This window comes from Sinohyriopsis cumingii, chromosome 3 (genome assembly GCF_028554795.1).
Source record: "Sinohyriopsis cumingii isolate HCF-2022 chromosome 3, ASM2855479v2, whole genome shotgun sequence".
NCBI lineage: Eukaryota > Metazoa > Mollusca > Bivalvia > Unionida > Unionidae > Sinohyriopsis > Sinohyriopsis cumingii.
Window position 1 is genome coordinate 73,932,847 of NC_142963.1, and position 21,066 is coordinate 73,953,912.

At 36.7% G+C, this 21,066-nt stretch overlaps 1 protein-coding gene across 5 annotated transcripts in view; it reads right to left on the reverse strand.

The window, feature by feature from the left end:
• LOC149803108 (long-chain-fatty-acid--CoA ligase 1-like) overlaps positions 1-21,066 on the reverse strand; it is a 134,152-nt gene that overhangs the window by 15,225 nt on the left and 97,861 nt on the right. For all 5 annotated transcript variants that reach the window (XM_089952713.1, XM_089952715.1, XM_089952714.1 and 2 more), the window contains 7 exons: positions 17,892-17,974; positions 14,105-14,255; positions 13,519-13,591; positions 12,866-12,954; positions 7,564-7,680; positions 4,049-4,102; positions 821-910 (listed from right to left, as the gene is read on the reverse strand). In XM_089952713.1, the coding sequence (XP_089808839.1) occupies positions 821-910; positions 4,049-4,102; positions 7,564-7,680; positions 12,866-12,954; positions 13,519-13,591; positions 14,105-14,255; positions 17,892-17,974 (657 nt within the window). The remainder of the gene's footprint in view (positions 1-820; positions 911-4,048; positions 4,103-7,563; positions 7,681-12,865; positions 12,955-13,518; positions 13,592-14,104; positions 14,256-17,891; positions 17,975-21,066) is intronic.

Genomic DNA, 21,066 nt, shown 5'->3' on the forward strand with positions numbered 1-21,066 from the left:
TACAGGTGTTTACATGGACACCCAACAAAACATCAGTTTTTCTTTGAAGTCATGTCAGAGTAGCCTTCAGAGGGGCAGTCCTTTTCACGGGGTAATTACAGTGATAAGGATTAACTCTTTATTAGTTGCACCAGCTTCACGCCTGTTTACTCTAACCTTTAGCTATTTTGTAGACTGGCCATGGCTAACCAAAATATTAAAAAGTGGAGGTCTCTTGGTGTGCAAAACAATGCATCACCAGAAAAAGGAACAACTACAGAGACAACAAGCAATACTGATGTAACAACAGAATACCCATCAGAATCTCAAATAAAAAACTGGAATACTTTTGAATTTTTATCCCAAAATTTATTTTATGAGTGAGTCTTACTGATTCAAAGAAAGTTTTGGCTGAAATGTGCTTTCTAAAGTAATATTTGTACCAGGCGGCAAGCTCAAGTCTGTCAAGAAAGGATTGAAATGGCAAGTGTTTGCCCAATGACAATGCCTTGCATATTCCATTTCAAATGTTAATATTAGATGTTTTCGTCAAGGTATAATCCTTTCCGACTGCTTTTAAACTTTCATGATGAATCCATGTGCTGAGCTGATATAATATTTGATCAATCAATATTATATCTCACTTGAAAATTAGTATATAACAGAACTTGTCACAAAGGCACAATCTAAGGTACTAAAAAAATGGAATGATTCCATCAACAATGGACTCATTGGCATCCCATCATATGAAATGACACTTTATACCACTTTACTGAATGGAGAATGAGATAACATTGTCTCACAATCATGTTATGCATGATCAAGAGAATAATGTACATACCTTAAGACTGTCCCCATGAACATAGAACTGAGAAATCAGTGGACTCCTGACATATGTGTTTTCTATCTTCTCTGGAGCAATGTACTCTCCCTATAAACACAATACAATACATGGTTATTAACATTAAAATGTTCCAATTGATCAAAAGAACTTGCAAAAGAATGAATAATAGTGTCACCTTCTCCAGACTGCATGCACTTTTTACTTTCATGATGGTGTGGGCAACGCATACTCACCTGCCTATACCACCATGAATTCATATAGCAAGGTCAAATTAAGGTCAGATAACCTACTTCTAACATTTTGGTATGGGATCTTCAATGTTTATGATGTGTAAATTCAGGAAGACAAGTTATGACTAGCAATTTTGGAATGTGTAAACAGATTTGTGTTGACAAAACAGTAATGGCCCCACTTCAGAAAAGAAGATGTCAAAAAAGTTAAAAACGTCCAAAAGTTACTTTTTTTAATACTAAAATGGCGTTAACATCTTAATCCAGTCATTTACATGTGCATACAAACATGCTCTCCAAAATTTCATTTGACTACCTCAAGCTGCTTTTGCTTAATTGTAGAAAATAAAATTTTCAACTAAAAACGCTGAAATATGTTTGAAAGAAAAAGAAAATTTGTTGTAAAAGCCTGAAAATCTAATCACGTAATATATGCATGATATTGGTCAATAAAAAAGATCATTTTATTAAAGGAAATAATGCGAATGAACTTCTTATGATTGACAGAATTACAAAATCAAGAAGCAGTGATCAATTCATGGGTTTGATTTTCTGAATTATAACACAAAATTTTACTAATGATGTCAGTGCTGCTGTCACCATACATGCAAAGCCCCCCCTCCCAATATATGCATAATTATTGCTATAATAAGTGGCAAAAAAGCCTAATTTGGGCATAAGGGTGTAATCTATATATTACATGCTAGAATTACAGCACGTATAAAAAAAGATACATATTTATGACAAACCTGGCTTGGCAGCTGGTCAGAATTCTTGTCACAAAGGGCAAAATCCATATACATTAAAACCAGAATACAAACAAAAAAAGATACTGAAAAAGTATTTACATTCAGCACTCAAATTAACTAGTCTACATGTGTAACTTTCGCTGAATGATCATGGTCAGGTGCTCATAGTGCTGTACTACATTACTCGCATATTTTTCTTTAAAGTTTGTAAAGCGGTGTTGATTTACCACTTTTTCTGATCTGACAGGTTTTGAAGTCTGCTCTAATATTTCTGTTGTTGTTGTTGTAGCATTTAATGCCATTTGTCAGCACAAGATAGGCTATACATGGTGGCCAGTATTAATGGTAGAGGAAGAACTCTTGGGGAAAACCGAGGAAAGAACCACTGACCCACTAGAAGCTACTGGCAAGCTTTCTCACATACCCACATTAGCCGAATCTGAGACTCGAACCCATGCTGATAGAGGTGGGATGGCAGTGATCTGTAATGGTGAGTGCTTTAGACCACTCGGGGCCCCAATATTTCTGTCATATATCATCCACAACTCACACTGAAAACATTTCACTTATCATCTAGTGCCATTTTCTTTAAGACTAGAGACTTCACTAACTATGTTTTCAATATTGTTGTTGTTGTTGTAGGGTTTAACGCCATTTTTCAGCACAAGATAGGCTACACATGGCGGCCAGTATTAATGGTGGAGGAAGAACCTGGGAAAACCCCAGAAAGAACCACCGACCCACGAGAAGCTACTGGCAAGCCTTCTCACATACAAACATAGGCCGAACCTGCGACTCGAACCCATGCAGACAGACATTTTCAATAAAATGATCTGTTAGGCCAAGTTCACTTCTGAAGAAACATGTTCGTTTTCTTCAAAATAGGTCATATACATTTGCTATAAATACCAAATAAGAAAAATACTCTTGCGCTTTTTTAAGAATGTTCTCAAATTTGTATGAGAGGAATTAAAGCGATGATAATAAAATGACAAAACAATTTTTATTGCTTTATTTTTAGTTTTTAATGTTGCAAAAAACTCAATTTGGTGAAAAAAGTGTAATGGTTGGTATGTACATGTCACCATGACTCTCCATGCTTACTTGCAAAGGTGAGACAAACACGGATTCAAGTCAACAGACAACAAATGACTAAAAGTTTTATCTGAGGAAACTTGATTTGTGTTTTCAAGACAGGCATGCCTCTCAGTCCGTAAATTGTAAAAGCCTAATAAAGCTAGCAAAAGACCATATAAATGACACAAAAGATCAGGTTATCTGCAAATAAAACGTTAAATTAAAATTTCATTAGAGTCAAGCAGTGTTGGCATAAAGTGATGAATTTCAACTGGCCGACCAATCCTAACACCAACCTCATAATGCTTTGCGCCAATTAAGGCAGCTGTTAGTACCATTTATATAAGTCTTTGACATGACTCGCCCAGAACTCAAACCCTTGATCTTCCGCATACGAGGCAGACACTCTAAATACTTAGGCCACCAGAGCAGTGCTACAGAAAAAAGTGGCAACTACTGTGAGTAGTTTCCTCCAAGAAGAAGCCATCAAGTTTCATATAAGAGTATCAGACATTCAGCTAAATGCAAAATTTTATGCAATCAATGGAGCATTGAAAGCATGTTGCTGTGACCTACTTTTGCCTTTGATTAAAAAGATCAATACAACCATTAAGTTTCATGAGAGTACATTACAACATTATCAAAAAAGCTGATCTGAATGAATCAAAAAGGAAGGAAAAATAGGTCACTTTATCCAACTTTTGCCCATGGTGATTAGTACTAATCAAGATGAGTACATCAATCAAATTTTATGACTGTACATAAAATAGAGTCAGGAAACTTGGCCTAACACAAAAATTTAATGCTGACACCTACAAGTACACAATCAGAAAAGTGATCCCCTCAAGTCTCCCCTATGCTTCAAATGTGACAAAAAAAATGCTATAATGGTACCAAAGTCATCAACATGAGCATTGGAAATGTCTATCAAACTTCATTTGACCACATCTAGTTTTCTGCATGTAAATGTGCTAAAAAAAAATTTATCTTGGGATGGACAGGCAGATGTACAGATGAATAAACATAAGAACATACTGGGACAAATCAAGATGGCCCTGCTGACCTTCCAATGGCAGCATCAAATATTGGCATTCAGATGCCATTTCAAGACAATATCTTCTCCTAGCACAAAAGCCCTGGATAAGGAATAGTTACAATCCAGAAGTTACCTGGGCCAATTTAAAGATGTGCTTCTTTCTATCTATAATCTTCAAAGTTCCATTCTGAAATGCAATAAATATACTATTTGTGAGATATTCAGTGTATTAACTGTATCAAATCATTTTAATCTGCACACAAAGTACCCAAAACCTAATTGTATCAACTTTAAACATGCATCAGTCTTACCCTTGCTATTCCATACTTTAAACAAGTATCAACACCTGTTATTACAGACTTAAAACAAGTATCAGCAGTCTAACACCTGTTTTTTAATACTCTAAAAGGTTAACAACTATTATTCCAGACATTAAAACACATATCTGAAGTCTAACACCTGTTATTCCATTCTGTAAACACATATCTGTAGTCTAACAGCTGTTATTCCATAAATGAAACATATCTCTCATCTAACACCTGTTATTATATACTTTAAACATATTTCTGTAGTGCAACACCTGTTACTCCATATTCCTGTTATTGCATAATTTAAATACATATCTAACACCTTATATTCCATACTTCAAGGACATATCTGTAGTCTAAAACCTGTTATTCCATAGTTCAAGATCATATCTGTAGTCTAATACCTGTTATTCTATACTTCAAGGACATATCTGTAGTCTAAAACCTGTTATTCCATAGTTCAAGATCATATCTGTAGTCTAATACCTGTTATTCTATACTTCAAGGACATATCTGTAGTCTAAAACCCGTTATTCCATAGTTCAAAATCATATCTGTAGTCTAACACCTATTATTCCATACTTTAAACAGTTATAATATAACACCTGTTACTCCACACATCAAACATATATCAGTCTAACACCTGTTATTCCATACTTCAAACAAATATCTGTAGTCTAACACCTGTTATTCTATACTTCAAACACATATATGTAGTCTAGCAACTGTTATTCCATACTTCAAATATATGTATATGTGTGTGTGTGTAGTTTAACACCTGTTATTCCATACTTCAAGCACATATCTGTAGTCTAACAACTGTTTTTCCATATTTCAAATATATATATGTAGTTTAGCACCTGTTATTCCATGCTTCAAACACATATCTGGACTCTAATACCAGTTATTCCATACTTTAGCATGGCCTCATTTTCAACCTTTTCATCATCAGTGTGTACTCAATTAAAAAATCTTCTCCTCTGTACTATTTCTATAAAGTCCAATTTATGGTAAGCTTTAAAGTGGTTTAAATACGTCTGCTTAATGTGGTTTAATGCAATTTATCCTAAGTAACCTTCCAATACACGAGTCGAGTGTGGACCCCATGTTTGAAATGTTTAATAAAAGCAGGACCGGAGTGTTTTGCCTCATTTTATATAATGAAAACAATAAGAAATGCAAGCTTCAGCTCCACTTCTTAGACAAATAACGAAGCCAAACTTCAATGCATAATCTGTCCATATATTTGCAGAAATGTGTCTGCTAAGAGCCCATGAGCCCACTTCCTGCACTTTGGCTATAACTGCTCCAGTACATTGTGCAAATCACAATCATACCCCACAATTTACACAGAATATTGAAAAATTTTCCATTCAAGACACATGATAATAATAATAATAATAATAATAATAATAATAATAATAATGAGGACTTTGTATAGCGCCTAATCTTAGAAGCTCTAAGCGCTTTACAACATTAAACTACACCTATATGACAAAAAACATATAATGATATGATTACAAAAACAAACACTATCAAATTAGAAAACATTAAAAAAAAACATGCTGAGAATATTTAAGGTAGGAAACATTATTAGGTCTTTAAGTTTGTTCTTGCAGTCGAAATAAGTAAGTTTTGAGAGCCCTCTTGAATGTGATCACTGTCTTTGTGTCTAAGTTCAGTGGGCAATTCATTCCACGTTGCTGGGCCCTGGTATGCAAAAGAACAATGTCCACATGACTTTGTTTTCACAGTGGGAATAATGAGTACACGATTGTCAGAAGAGGAGCATAAGTATCTTGCTGGTGTATACACATGGGTGAGGTCGGATAGGTATGCTGGACTAGAGTCTGATAGTGAAACGTAGCACAGAGAACAAATTTTGTGTTTGATTCTGGATCAAATGGATAGCCAGTGTAGGATACAAAGCAGCGGGAAGGTGTGCTCTGACTGTGGTACTCTAAGTATGATCCGAGCAGCTGTGTTTTGAACTTTTTGAAGTTTCTGGAGCAGATATTGAGATGAACCAGACAGAATTGAGTTACAATAGTCCAGTCTTGAAAGTACTAATGAACACACAAGTGTTTTAGTGGCATCAACTGAAAGATATCTGCAAATTGAGCTGATGCGTCTCAGCTCAAGATATGCAGCCTTGCATATGTTCATGACATGCTGATGCAATGTGAGAGTACTGTCCAGAGTAACACCTAGGTTTTGTACTGATTGTGTGAATTTAATGTTGGTGTTGCTGATATTTATTGTTTGAGGTAAAGGATGTGAATGAGAAAGTCTTTTTGTTGTGATCAGAATGGCCTCAGTTTTATCATCATTCATCTGCAGCTTGTTACAAGTCATCAATGATTTCACATCAGAAATGGACCTCTCTACACCTCAGATGGTAGCATCAACTTCAGTTGGGTGGCTAGATTTGTATATTTGCGTGTCTTCAGCGTACAATTGGTGAGACACTGGATGATGGTCGATGACACTTGAGAGCGAATGAGTGTACAGAATGAAGAGAACAGGTCCAAGAACAGACCTGTGGAACACTACAACATAGATCAACTGGGCTGGAGTGTATTCCATTTGCAGATACAATTTGTGTCCTGTTGACCAAGTAGGACTTGAACCACAGTAAGGCTGTATCATGACTGCCAAATACATGCTGGAGACAGTGAAGTAATATATCATGGTCTATTGTGTCAAATGCTGCTGACAAATCAAGGAGGGTGAGGACTGTAATCTTTTATTTTACATGTAATTTACTTGCATTAGAAGTTTTTAATTGAATCTGGAAAATGGTAATTCCTGATAATTTCTTTTTATTTTTGTCTTTTAAAAATCCAAATGATACATTGCATTAGATCTTTTATTCAGGATCATCATCACTATTTGATAACAGTTACAACAAGTTCTTTTCTCTTTATGTAACAATACTGCATATAAAAAAATGATACAATCATTAAAAAAGAAATATTATTTAAACACTTCTCTGAAAGTAACTTACTTCATATATTGCTTAATTATCATATAATCTTGCTAATAAGTTATGCCCAACTGAAAACAGCACAAACCAAGATCTGCTTTTCCATTATATGCCAGCAGATCTGGATCTATGCATTTTGTTTGGAGCAATCAGCAAATCAACCAACACAGACATTTATTTGCAAGCCCATTATGTGATGGCAAATCAGGTTTCTATGCTATTTCCAGTATATTAAGTTGTTGTAAATTCAATGACAAAAAGCAAAATCTTGTCAAAAAGATTGTTTGCGACATTTCCCTTAGATGCTCTTTTCCAGGAAAACACCAATGTAAATGATTTGAAAACTAAACCTACAGGCATCCATTCCCCAATATCTCCTGTGTGAAGCCAGCCTTCATCATCCAAGGCTTCCCGTGTTTTCTCTGGATCCTTCAAGTAGCCTTTAAACACATTGGTACCTTTGACACATACCTGAAAACAGCAATGGAAGATTAACAAAAACATACACTGTGCACATGAAAATATTGCAGACTGATCTTTTGTATGGCACTACAGGACCTCCCACATCAATCACTGATTTATCTATCATGTGGGACTACTGATCTCACATGTCAATCACTGATTCATCTATCATGCGGGACTACTGACCTCAAGTCAATCGCCAATTCATCTATCATATGGGAATACTGACCTCACACATCAATCACTGATTCATCTATTATGTAGGACTACTGACCTCCATGTCAGTTGCTGATTCATCTATCATGTGGGACTACTGTCCTAACATGTCAATCACTGATTCATCTATCATATGGGACTACTAACCTCACATCATTCACTGATTCATCTATTATGTGGGACTACTGACCTCACACATCACTGATTCATTTATTATGTGAAACTACTGACCTCACACGTCAATCACTGATTCATCTATCATATGGGACTACTGACCTCACATGTCAATCGCTGATTCATCTATCATATGGGAATACTGACCTCACATGTCAATCACTGATTCATCTATCATATGGGAATACTGACCTCACATGTCAATCACTGATTCATCTATGATGTGGGACTACTGACCTAACATGTCAATCACTGATTCCTCAACTACTTACCTCACATGTCAAGTGCTGATTATTCTGTCATATGGGACTTCTGACCTAACATGTCAATCACTGATTCATTTATCATGTGGGACTACTGATCTCACATGTCAATCACTGATTCATCTATCATATGGGAATATTGACCTCACATATCAATCACTGATTCATCTATCATATGGGAATACTGTGACCTCACATGTCAATCACTGATTCATCTATCATATGGAATACTGACCTCACATGTCAATCACTGATTCATTTGTCATATGGGAAAACTGACCTCACATGTCAATCACTGATTCATCTATCATATGGGACTACTGACCTCACACATCAATCACCGATTGATCTATCCATCTATCGTGTGGGACTACTGACCTCACATGTCAATCACTGATTCATCTACTGTGTGGGAATACTGACCTCACATGTCAATCACTGATTCATCTATCATAAGGAAATACTGACCTCACATGTCTATCACTAATTCATCTATCACATGGGAATACTGACCTCACACATCAACCACTGATTCATTATGTGGGACTACTGACCTCCATGTCAATCATTGATTCATCTATCATATGGGAATACTGACCTCACATGTCAATCACTGATTCCTCTATCATATGGGACTACTAACTTCACATCATTCACTAATTCATCTATTATGTGGGACTACTGACATCACACATCAATCACTGATTTATCTATCATATGGGACTACTGACCTCACATGTCAATCACTGATTCATCTATCATATGGGAATACTGACCTCACATTTTAAAAGCTGATTCATCTATTATATGTGAATACTGACCTCACATGTCAATCACTGATTCCTCTATCATATGGGCCTACTGACTTCACATCATTCACTGATTCATCTATTATGGGGGACTACTGACCTCACATGTCAAGCGCTGATTCATCTATCATATGGGAATACTGACCTCACATATCAATCACTGATTCCTCTATCATATGGGCCTACTGACCTCAGATGTCCAGTGCTGGTTCCTCAACTACTTACCTCACATGTCAAGCGCTGATTCCGCTATCATATGGTACTACTGACCTTACATGTCAATCATACTGATTCATCTATCATGTGGGACTACTTGCCTCACATATCAAGCGCTGATTCCTCAACTACTTACCTCACATGTCAAGTGCTGATTCCTCTATCATATGGAACTACTGATCTCAAATGTCAATCACTGATTCATTTATCATATCCACATTTGCTGAATCCTGGACTCGAACCCACACAGACAGAGGTGAGATGGCAGTGATCCGTAACGGAGAGCGCTTTAGACCACTCGGCCACTCGGAGCCCCCACCTAGACAACTTAGTTTTATCACAATATAATTTCAAATATAAACAACTCCAACATTTTTTGTCAAATTTTCAAGAAATCTTGAGAACTATAATCATTGTGTCAATCACTATGAAACTGCTTCAGGGAGAAATACACCCATTTAAAAAAAAATAGGTGACTAATAATTACTGGGTGATGTATTCTACTGAAATCCAAGAGATCTTTGAAATGTTGCTAAGTATAACTATCTTCAATGTTTCAATCTATAACACCGCTCTGGTGGCCTAGCAGTTAGAGCATCTGATTCGGAAGCGGGAGGTTGTGGGTTAGATCCCCAGCAAAGTCATACCAAAGACTTACAAAAAATGGTACTAACAGCTGCCTCGCTTGGCGCTCAGCACTAAGAGGTTAGTGCTAGGACTGGTCGGCCTGGTGTCAGGATAATGTGACCGGGTGGGACATCATGCTACATGTCTGCGGCATGATGCGCCAGTGCTAGACATCACTATAAACTGCCACACTGACACTGGAGACATCGTAGCGATATGACTGAAAAATTGTTAAAGCTACATTAAAAATTCTAATCACACACATACTCATACTCAATCTATAACAGATTCTAACTTCTCAATAGCAATCTTCACAACTCATGTGTTGGCATGAGATATATTTAGAATTTTACAAAAATAAAAAAAATGCCAACAAAACCACCAAAGCAAGTGGCCAATTACTCTTGTATGACCTGAAACCAGAAATTGGTTTGGATTTCTACAGCACAGCAACACAAGTAGGTTGTTGTTGTTGTTGTTGGGTTTAACACTGTTTTTCAGCACATGATAGGCTATACATGGCAGCCAGTATTAATGGTGGAAGAACCTCGGAAAACCCTGGAAAGAACCACCGACCCACAAGAACACAAGTAGGTTATTTAATGCCAAGGCAATTGGAGTAAAGTGCCTTGCCCAAGGACAAATCATGGTGGCTGACCTGGGCTGCTCCAATAATAGGATTTGAACCCATAATCTTTCATTTGTGAGTCAGACAAGATAACCACTGTGCCAATATGGCTCAAGCCTCCATTAGTTCCTGCTTATGACATGCAGCAGAGTGCAATCATTATTTTCCCCAAGCCTGTAGAGATCGAGTAAGCATCTCTTTAAATCATATTAAAGCAAACATCTTGTCTTTATGACCTTGGATGGCATCAACATTTATCCAAATAATTTAAATATTTAAATGAAGCTGAAGTCTCTATGTAGTCTGGTTATTAAAACAATTGACCAGATCTGGATAACAAAAAAAAGACTGCAGTTGAATTTTTAGTACAATTAAACTAACTTTTAATTTGATGATACTGTGACCATAGAAAATTTGGTTAACTAGCTTATACACATAAATAAAAAAATCAACAAAAAGGAAATTGTATCTATATTCAAATTTTACACAGGGACTCAGAACACACACTCCAGTTATGGACTTTTATTTAATACCTAAATACCAGAGCTACTCAGAAAGACCATCCCTCATCTGGCCACCAAGATTTTTCAAGAATAAGACCATTTCTTCTTTTTAACTACTAAGTATTGAAATCATCTGGTGGCCAAATTGGATGTAACATTGGCACCATTTTCATTTGGGACAGCCAAACATAAGTTTGTAGTTTGTGGTTCAGATTTTTTTAAACATAGCTTTAAGAATTTTCCAGTCATATCGCTATGATGTCTGTAATGGGGCAACTTAAAGTGATGTCTAGCACTGGGGCATCATGCCGCAGATAAGTAGTATGATGTCCCACCCAGTCACATTATCCTGACACCAGGCCAACCAGTCCTAACACTAATCTCTTAATGCTGGGCACCAAGCAAGGCATGTGAGTACCATTTTTAAAAGTCTTTGGTATGACTCAGCAGGGGTTCAAACCCACGACCTCCCACATCCAGGGCAGACACTCTAACCAAACAACAGAAGAAGTCTATTTGTGAAAACCCAATGCTGACATGACCATCCATTCAAGAAGAATAACAGTATCTTATTTTCAAGATGCCAGCCATATTAGATGAAAGATCAGCAGGACCAAGTACATATCTATCCACAAGGAGTAGCAATAACAAGATGTTCAAGATGTGCTGGACATACTGGCAGTCGGATCAATACCATTTACATTCAGGAACAACTCGACATCATAAGAAGCCTTTCAGCAAAAACCCTAAATCAATGTGGCTATCCTTTCTAATGAAGGGGCAATAACACTACTGTCAAAATAACCACCAATGCAGACATACTAGATGACAAGATTCACATTTTCATTCAGGAACAACTAGACATCAAAAGAAATCTTTGTGAAAAGCCCATGGGTTTTAGAAGTAGAATCATTAACAAGACTGACTGCTGCGATGGCCATAATGGATATCTGAGGGGAAATCAATTTCATTTAGAACCAACTATACCTTGGGAGGAATGTTTTGTGGTAATCCTCCCAGTAGCTGAGGTGACGTAGCAATAAGAAACTTTTGCTAATCGATGCCAGTCACCAGATGAAAGGCCACTGCATAAGCTCCTTTGGTCTATGACCAGCAGAGCTAGCAATGTAGATACCTATGACAACATCAATAATGCAGCTCAGAATGTGACACTTGTGTCTTGTACATGCTTTGCAATCATGCTCAAAACTATCAAACACCTGGGAATATATGATTTAGCTTCAACTGGTTTTTGGTTGCGGATTTGTGTGTTTATCACTTTTCAGCACAAGACAGACTATACATTGTGGTCATTATAATTGGTACTTTAGGAACCAAAAAGATCCCAAAAAGAATGAACGACACATGGGAACCTATTGGCAAGCTTTCTCACACCCCCTTGTTGCCTGAGCTGAGACTCAAACCCATGCAAAGGTGAGATGTGAGTGATCAATAAAGGTGAGAACCTTGGACCACTTGGCCACCCAAGACCCTGATTGTTTTTTTAAAAATGTTTTACAGCACAGCAACACAAGTAGGTCAATTAGTGCAAAGGTAATCAGGGTAAAGTGTCTTGACCAAGAACACAATATGATAGCTAATCCTGGCTGATCCGATGGTAGTATTTAAAGTTGCACACTTTTGATCACAAGTCTAGCATGCTGATCAATGAAAGAAAACAAAAGGCATTTTGACACCAAGTTCTCATTACTGCACTGCATCACAGATGAGATGTAAGCTTCTTGAGCAGCTACTCACCTCGCCCTTATTTTCCTTAGCAAAGTAGTTCATATCTGGGACATCTGCTACCTTAAGGAGGTTGCAGGACAGTGGAGGTCCAACTGTACCTGAGGAGAAAAATATGATATATGATTACCAAATATTCATTAATGTCATAAATGGCAAAGTAGACTCCTGGTGGTGCTAAGGGAAAAGTTATAATAATATCAGTGAATATTCCAATGTTATAAATGGTAATATTTCTGCAATATTCCAAGATAATTTATTTTTTCCAAAAAAAAACATTTCTTTTTATTTATGGGAAAGGCAAGGAAAAAGACTGTGGATATGTTTAGCCATGTTGAAGAAAAATTATAACCTACAAAATATTTGTACTAATTTTCTGGCAACCATGACATTTTATCATTCACAGAGGTGGGAAAAAATTTTCAGCTAAAGAAGTTCTAATTCTTCTGTGAATTTTCTCTGAAATTCAACAGGACAAAAGTTAAACTAAATTAAGGATTAGACATCTATAATAATAGAGGAAAAACTTGACTTGCCACCTCATTAGATAACAGTCAACCTGACAAGACTTTAGGGCCTGTAAAAGACATGTACTGCTACATAATGAAATTGCCAAAATTTAAGAATATAAAATTTAAAGAAAGTTGGGCCAATCGAGTTCTTACCCGATTCATTGTCTCCTGGAATGGTGAGACTGCAGATGGCACCGCATTCAGTCTGACCATAACCCTCCAATACCTACAGCAAACAAATTAAATAGCTGCATGATACAGTAATTAGAATGTTGTTGCATAAGGCAAAAGAAAAGCAAAAAGAATTATATACAGATATGCGCTATGAAATTATGGTCAATTTATCTCTTTTCAGAGGTACATCAATTCTGGGACAAACACAAATCTTAAAGAGCATTCTAGAGATCTGCTTCCAGGATATGATGACAGAATATGGATTGTCTTTTTATGTAGAACATGTTATAATGCTCAGCACAAGAATTCAAGGTTCAAATACGGCAATTGATAAAACTAACAAGAAACCATTAGATAGATAAAATTTTATGACATTCACTATTTACAATAATATTTAATTCCTACATTATTTTCCTAAGGTTGCTTCAAAAATAGACCAAAAACCTCAAGAATTCAGGATAAATTGTATAAAAATCAAACTATTTTGAATTGAATTTCATTCTAATTTGCAGTTAACCCTTATGAATGGGATCAGTGTGAATTTATTGTTTTAAAAATTACTTACAGGGCAGCCTACACAGCATCGGAGAAAATGAAGAACTTTGGGTGAGAGTGGGGCTGACCCTGTTGTTATCAAACGCACTTTTCCACCCAAACTCTCTTGAAGCTTCTTGAAAACAAGTTTGTCCCAAATGCTGTTCCTACGAATAATGCCTCTGAACAGAAGAAGAAAAAAAGTTATTAATCAGAATGACAAGACATTTTATCTCTATGCATGATAACAAGAAATTAATTAGTGTTTGAAAAACATAAATGCCCTCAATGCAAGAGTACCATAAATGGGACATTATGTGCCTGCCCCATGTTTAAAAGTCCTCTATGAATGCATAAATACACTAATTTGCAGAAACTATTATTTTCTTATTAGACTAACCATGACTATAACCAGATACCCTAAGACACAAAAGGTTTCTGTATTACCCTAAGTGCACACTATGCCTACAGTTAGGTCAAGGAAAAAGTATTGAGTTATTCTAGAAAACCACTTTTTCTTTGAGCTACACCAAACCCTGACCTTTCAACTCCTGACCAAAAATAACACAGCCACTTCTATATATTAAGTGCAAGTCCTCAACAAACTTTGGTCAATATATGTGAGCTGGTTCAATAGCATTCTTCAGTACATGATAGGCTACACATGGCAGCCAGTATAACTGGTGGAGGAAGAATCTGGAAAAAACCTGGAAAGAACCACTGACCCAACAGAAGCTACTGGCAAGCTTTGGGTCATGATCAAGAACTGAAGTTATTGTGCAAAGACTATTTTTGTTCTTTCTGCAATAGTGACTTTGACATTAGACCATTTAAACCAAAAATCAATAGGCTTCTTTCTTACCCAATATGCAAGTCAACCATCATAGCTGAGAATTTTGACTCTTGATAAAAAAAAACAACAACAGGCATTTCCCTCAAACTATGTGCCAGCTATCTCCAATGTCTGGTCCAGGTATGTGATGTAGAACTATTACTACTTTGTGGAAACTATTCTTGTTCCATCAATCAGTTACCTGACCTCTGACCTTCAATGCCAAAATCAAGAGGCTTCTTCCTCATCCCATTTGCAAGCAAATCATAAGGTTTGGTAACTGTAGATAATGGAGAACTTGAGTCATTGTGTGGAAACCTCGACCATAAACTTTGACCTCCAAATCAATAGGGTTTTTCCCTCATCCCAAATGCAACATAGTAGCAACTATTGATAGTGAAAAACTGGTGTTACTGTGCAGAATTTTTTTTTGTTCTTTCAGTCTGTGAACTTGACCTCTGCACTTCTGATCCTTAAATCAGTAGGTTTTTCACTTACCCCAGGTATAAGCCAGCACAAATTTTGTTAACTGCAGATAGTGGATAACTGGAGTTTTTTTTGTAGAAACCATTTTTCTTTTTCAAGTCAGCATCCTTGATCATGGGCCCCAAAAATGACAGGATTCTTCCCTAGCCCATGTGCAAGCCATTCACAAAGTACGGTAACTTCTAGATAAAACACGTTATTGAGAAGAAACAAAAAAATTGGTAACAGATGGATGGATGGATGACACAAGAACAAAAAATGTCTAGGTTGTAAACTTAAAAGAAACTTATGAAGAAAAATGGAACAGTTACTCACTGGCATGAAAATCTGATCAAGTCATCTAAATATATATATAAACAAGCCATCAAATGATCTACCTGGGATGGACACAGGGATTGCTGCAAGAAATGGATGCATAAAAAAATCTCTCACAAAGTGGCTATGTATAATACCTTTGAGGCACAACCAAGTTTTAATACATACTTCCTCAAGAGACAGCAAGAAAGTGTATGTCACAAAATTATGAGATCTTTCATCTCTGATTATTAACTCAACAACCTGAAAACAAAATGTATTGATCTCACAAATTTGTGTCAAAACTTCCAACAATGAATGTTAAGGCAGGCTAATCAAACTCATTACTGTTTTTCGATAAATGATTAAGATATTTTTTTTCCTTGATGTTCAACCCCTGAATCAGGATTTTAACAAGAAATAAAGTAAACCTCCCTCTGGTGGCCCAGGGGGCAACACTGGTAATGGCGGTAAGGGTTAGCCCCCATCAGCTGTTATATCAACTTAAGTGCGATCATTTTTTCCTGGTGGTGAAGTGTAAAATTATCTTCAAAAATAATTTTGTTTTATTATACCATATTTAAAATTCATAAAATTCATTTTAATAATTCAAATCTCCTTTTGGGGAGGTCCTGAGGATTTTATGGGCTCCAGCCAAAAAATAAGGGAAAAATCTGTCATGCTAATTCATCAGGATCATTTAGTGAGGCATATATTAAATCATTGCAATTATGTATTTAATGGAATAAATGTATCTTTTCTTAGCTGCTAAAACAAATCCATACAAAAGAAGTGTAACAAAGAAGCCTGAGGAAAACTGCAAGTTGCCAGGTGACAGAATCATTGAAAAAAAGAAATAAATGAGGTCTGATATTCAAACTGACTAAAATCAGATCTCCACTGCCCTACATGTAGATCTGACAGTGACTGCATAGGAGTCATGTTCTGATGACCTTTGAATTAGCCAATGGAAATGCAGCTTTCAGAAATCTGAAAGTAAATCAAATCATTCAGCACACATTGATGCCCTTCAGTCATACTGTTCAGTCCTCCAAATGCATATACAACACTTCATCTGATTGGCTGATAAAATTAGTAATTATGGTAATAACATGGGTCACCAGAACAAGACTCCTAAGTGGTTGCTGTCAGATCATCATGTAGGACACTGGAGATCTGATTTTAATCTGACTCATCTGATATTTATATACAAACTAAAATGACAAATAAAAATAATCAACTTAGGAACAGTATGTATTGTGGTGTGGGAAAAGCCCTTGGCAGAGGGTATTGTTGGCCTATATTATAGCACTGTGTACATGCTGCAAATGTTACAAATTATAAATAAATTACAAATCCATTTCTAAAAGAAATGAAGGAAGCAGACATACTTTCAATTAATGTTTAATAACTGTCAAAATATGTGTCTTGTATTCATGTTTCTATTTTATTTTCATACTGTACTATCATCTATTATCTGTTGCATTCAGGTAAAGCTGTAAGCAAATTATCTGACATGTCAATCATTGATGGTATCATTCTTATATTGTATCAGAATTATGTTTGTTTAAAGCCATCCCAATGTACTACACAATTTAATGAACTTTATTTTTGGTTTATTTTTAATCAAAGTAGTTCATGTCCCTTGCTTAATTATTAGCATGTGATCAACACTCTACACTGAAATCATTTGGGCATGAAAGGAAAGAGACCTAACATTTATAGTTCTCTTTGATGGAGATCTACTGTGTGTCAGAAACTTTCAGTGATGCTGAATCAGAAAAATCACGCATCTAGGCTTAGACTGATCTGTATCGAATGGAAGAATTTGCTTATCTTAATAGGGTGAATTGTCTCTGATGGAAACGGTGATGTATTATACTTTTAACATGAACTCTTCCAAAATTATGGAAATGTAGGTGGCAATTCCAGTTCAAATATATGGTGACAAATCAACAGCTGCAACCTCTATTGCTACCTATTCACAATATTTTAGTAAACTCTTAAATGAAGGGCCACTGATGATTAACAGTTCACAGGTAAATTATTCCTTGTTGTTCACCTGTACAATAGTTTAGGAACACAGAAACAGAATGGTGATTCATAATTAACAGTTCATTCTATAAAAAAACCAGTAATAATTGATGACTATTTCTGTGTACGTATGTGTTTCTACAGGCACTTAAGTGTTGCAAAATCATCTTACTTCTTCAATTCTCCTGCTTTTGAGCTCATGGCCATGTCAAACAGCTTTTTCTTTAATGCACTGGCACTTGAACCTGCTACAACCTAAAACAATTAAGATAATTTGCAACATAATGCAAATAAAAATCTTTTAAGGAGAAGCACTTATTCTCTTAACTAAACGAATTTCATTTTTGGTACTAAACTAAGTTTTGTCAATAATACTTACCTGATTATAATACTTTAGGTGAAGTACTCGTACCTTGCAAATCATACCGTCCCAGGCTAAAACATTTTAGCTAAAAAGCTAAATGATATCAGCCCACCTAGGTGGCAGTTAGAGTGATCTCCCATTGATAAAGGGATTGGCACTAAATCCCTGGAATACTCTAGTTACTACTGGAATGGAAGGCACAGTCTATATGGATGTAATTGTGGAGAGGATGCGGGTACATGTATTGTATGATCAGGTAGGTAATACTGAAGAAACATATTTTATTAGAAAAAATTCTTCACATACATTACACAATCAAAATACTTTTGTCAAACAGGTAAGTGGGGAAGGGAGATACATTTCCTTAACATGGACAGACCATCTACGGTCTCCTAAATTAAGTCAGACAGCTTCTAGATAACCTAACTGGAGAACAGTCTTCATATGTCAGGGAGTGGCTTCAAAAAGGGAAAACGTTTCCCTCCTGCAAATCCAGTAAGTTGTGATGCTGCATCCTTTTGAAGCCTTTGAACAAACTGTAAACATAACCTGTTGTGCCATGGCTATATGTCCCACCAGACTGAGTCAATCCTTTTCAGATGAAAGATCTCCAAGATAAAAGCTTGATAAGTGTGTGTGTGTGATTTGGTTTTTTAATATAGTTTTAATAATTTTTCAGTCAAATCACTACAATGTCTGCAGTGTGGCAGTTTATAGTGATGTCTAGCACTGTGGCATCATGCCACAGACATGTCACATGATATTCCACCCAGTCACATTATCATGACACCAGGCCAACCAGTCCTAATGCTAACCTTTTAATACCGAGTGTCTAGCGAGGCAGCTGTTAGTACCAGTTTTTAGAAGTCTATGGTGTGACTTGGCTGGAGAAGTGAATTTTGATCTCCATCACACAGCATGAATAATGTCTGATTCTACCTGCACCTGCAAATTCAGTAAGGAAGCAGGTCTTATAGGAAAAGTTTAGCCAGGTTAGTATCCATGATAAGATTCCACTTTGGGCAAAGAGTCAACGTTTCTGGACATGTGTATTCAAAATTGGACAGAAAAATTGGATAAGTCTTTGTTTTGTCTGACATCCTCTCTTCCATGATGATGCAAGGTGTCAGTGATTATGTAAAGATAGCCTTCGATTCTGATTGGTGCTGTTTTGTCCAGTATTCTCTCTTCCATGATGATGCAAGATGTCAGTGATTGTGGAAAGATAGTCTTTAATTGTGATTGGTGCTAACTGTTTTGTCCAGTTTCCTCTCTTCCATGATGATGCAAGGTGTTAGTGATTGTGGATTTGGATTTGGAATATCTTTTTTAATGTAGCTTTAACAATTTTTCAGTCATATCGCTATGATGTCTGCAATGTTACAGTTTATAGTGATATCTAGCACTGAGGCATCATGCTGCAGATATGTATTTTGATGTCCCACCCAGTCACATTATCCTGACACCAGCCTGACCAGTCCTAACACTAACCTCTTAATGCTGAGCACTAAGCGAGGCAGCTGTTAGCACCATTTTTGTAAGTCTTTGTTATGACTTGGCCAGGGCTCCAACCCACAACCTCCCACATCGGAGGCAGATGCTCTAACCACTAGGCCACTGTAGTGGTATTGACTATGGAAAGATGGTCTTTAATTGTGATTGGCGCTGTTTTGTCCAGTATCCTCTCTTCCATGATGACGCAAGGTGTCAGTGACTGTGGAAAGACAGCCTTTAATTGTGAATGGTGCCATTTGAGGTACTGTCTGAAGATTTTCCATTTGCCTTCATATGCTAGCAAGTTAGAGGGTCATCTTGCTTGAGCAAAATCTCTGCCACCAGTTGTGAGTCCTGTTTGTTCCCGAGGCCTTGTTTAATACGATCCAGATGTACAGGTTCAGCAACTCTGGGTTGGGATGAAATGCCTGCTATTTTGGTTGCTTAGATGAGGGAAAATCAAAATTTCCTGGAGTTTTCTTATGTGAGATTGATGAGGTCAATGATCCATGAAAATTTTCCATCTGAGTGGAGCAATCTGGATGAGGTAATGCTCTGATTTTCTTGCTTTCTGTATCACCTTATGACTCAGAGGTGTTGGAGGGTAAGCATATCTGTCCAGGCTGTTTCAATCTATAGAAGGAGCATCAGGTCTTTGGATTCCGGACTGGTAAGACAAAGATTGGGAGTTTGGCATTCCACCTTGCCGCAAATATCAGAGTGAAAACCAAGGGATGAAGAAACCATTAGCTGATTCTTCCAGGATAAGTATGCTAAAATATTTAGTCAGCTTGAAATATGATAAACTTGGATTTGTCATTGAAGACAGTACTTTACAAAATTCCAAACAAGAATGCAGTTGTCTGGGGACTTGGTTTCACATTGATATCTCTGAGATAAGTCACCACAGTAGAGCTGCTGAATAACATGAGAACTCCCTTCCCTTATAGATCTTCCTGCCATCGATGAAAAGCTTTCAGATTAGATTTCACTTTCAGTTAGTTGATATGTAAATGACAATCCTCAGGGGGCCAAACTCCACTGACTTCCTAGAATAATGGAAGTATGTGTGACCCCCAGCCCTCAGTGCTCGCAACTCTACAGATTGTGATTTGTGATTTCTGGAGGTTGTAATGTAAAGATATACCTGATGTGAACCAAGTGAGGTTATCCAATCTTCTCAGATGGAACCTCATTATTTGTGCAGACTGTATGAAGTTGGTCCATTGGGCAAAGCATCATCTTCCATTTGGACAATGGAATCATTTGTAATGAGAGCATAAATAGGCCACCTAGGACTAAAAGGTCAGATGCCACATTAAGCAAACTCAGCAAGCAGGCAAAGGAATTCCTGAGTATGTAGATCATCCCACATAAGCAAGGAAGCCACTACTGTACTAATTTTCAATGCCTGTTCCTGCTGAAAACATATTCTGCTTTTTTTAGTGTTGAACTCCATATCCGGATGAACAAAACGTTAAGACAGTAT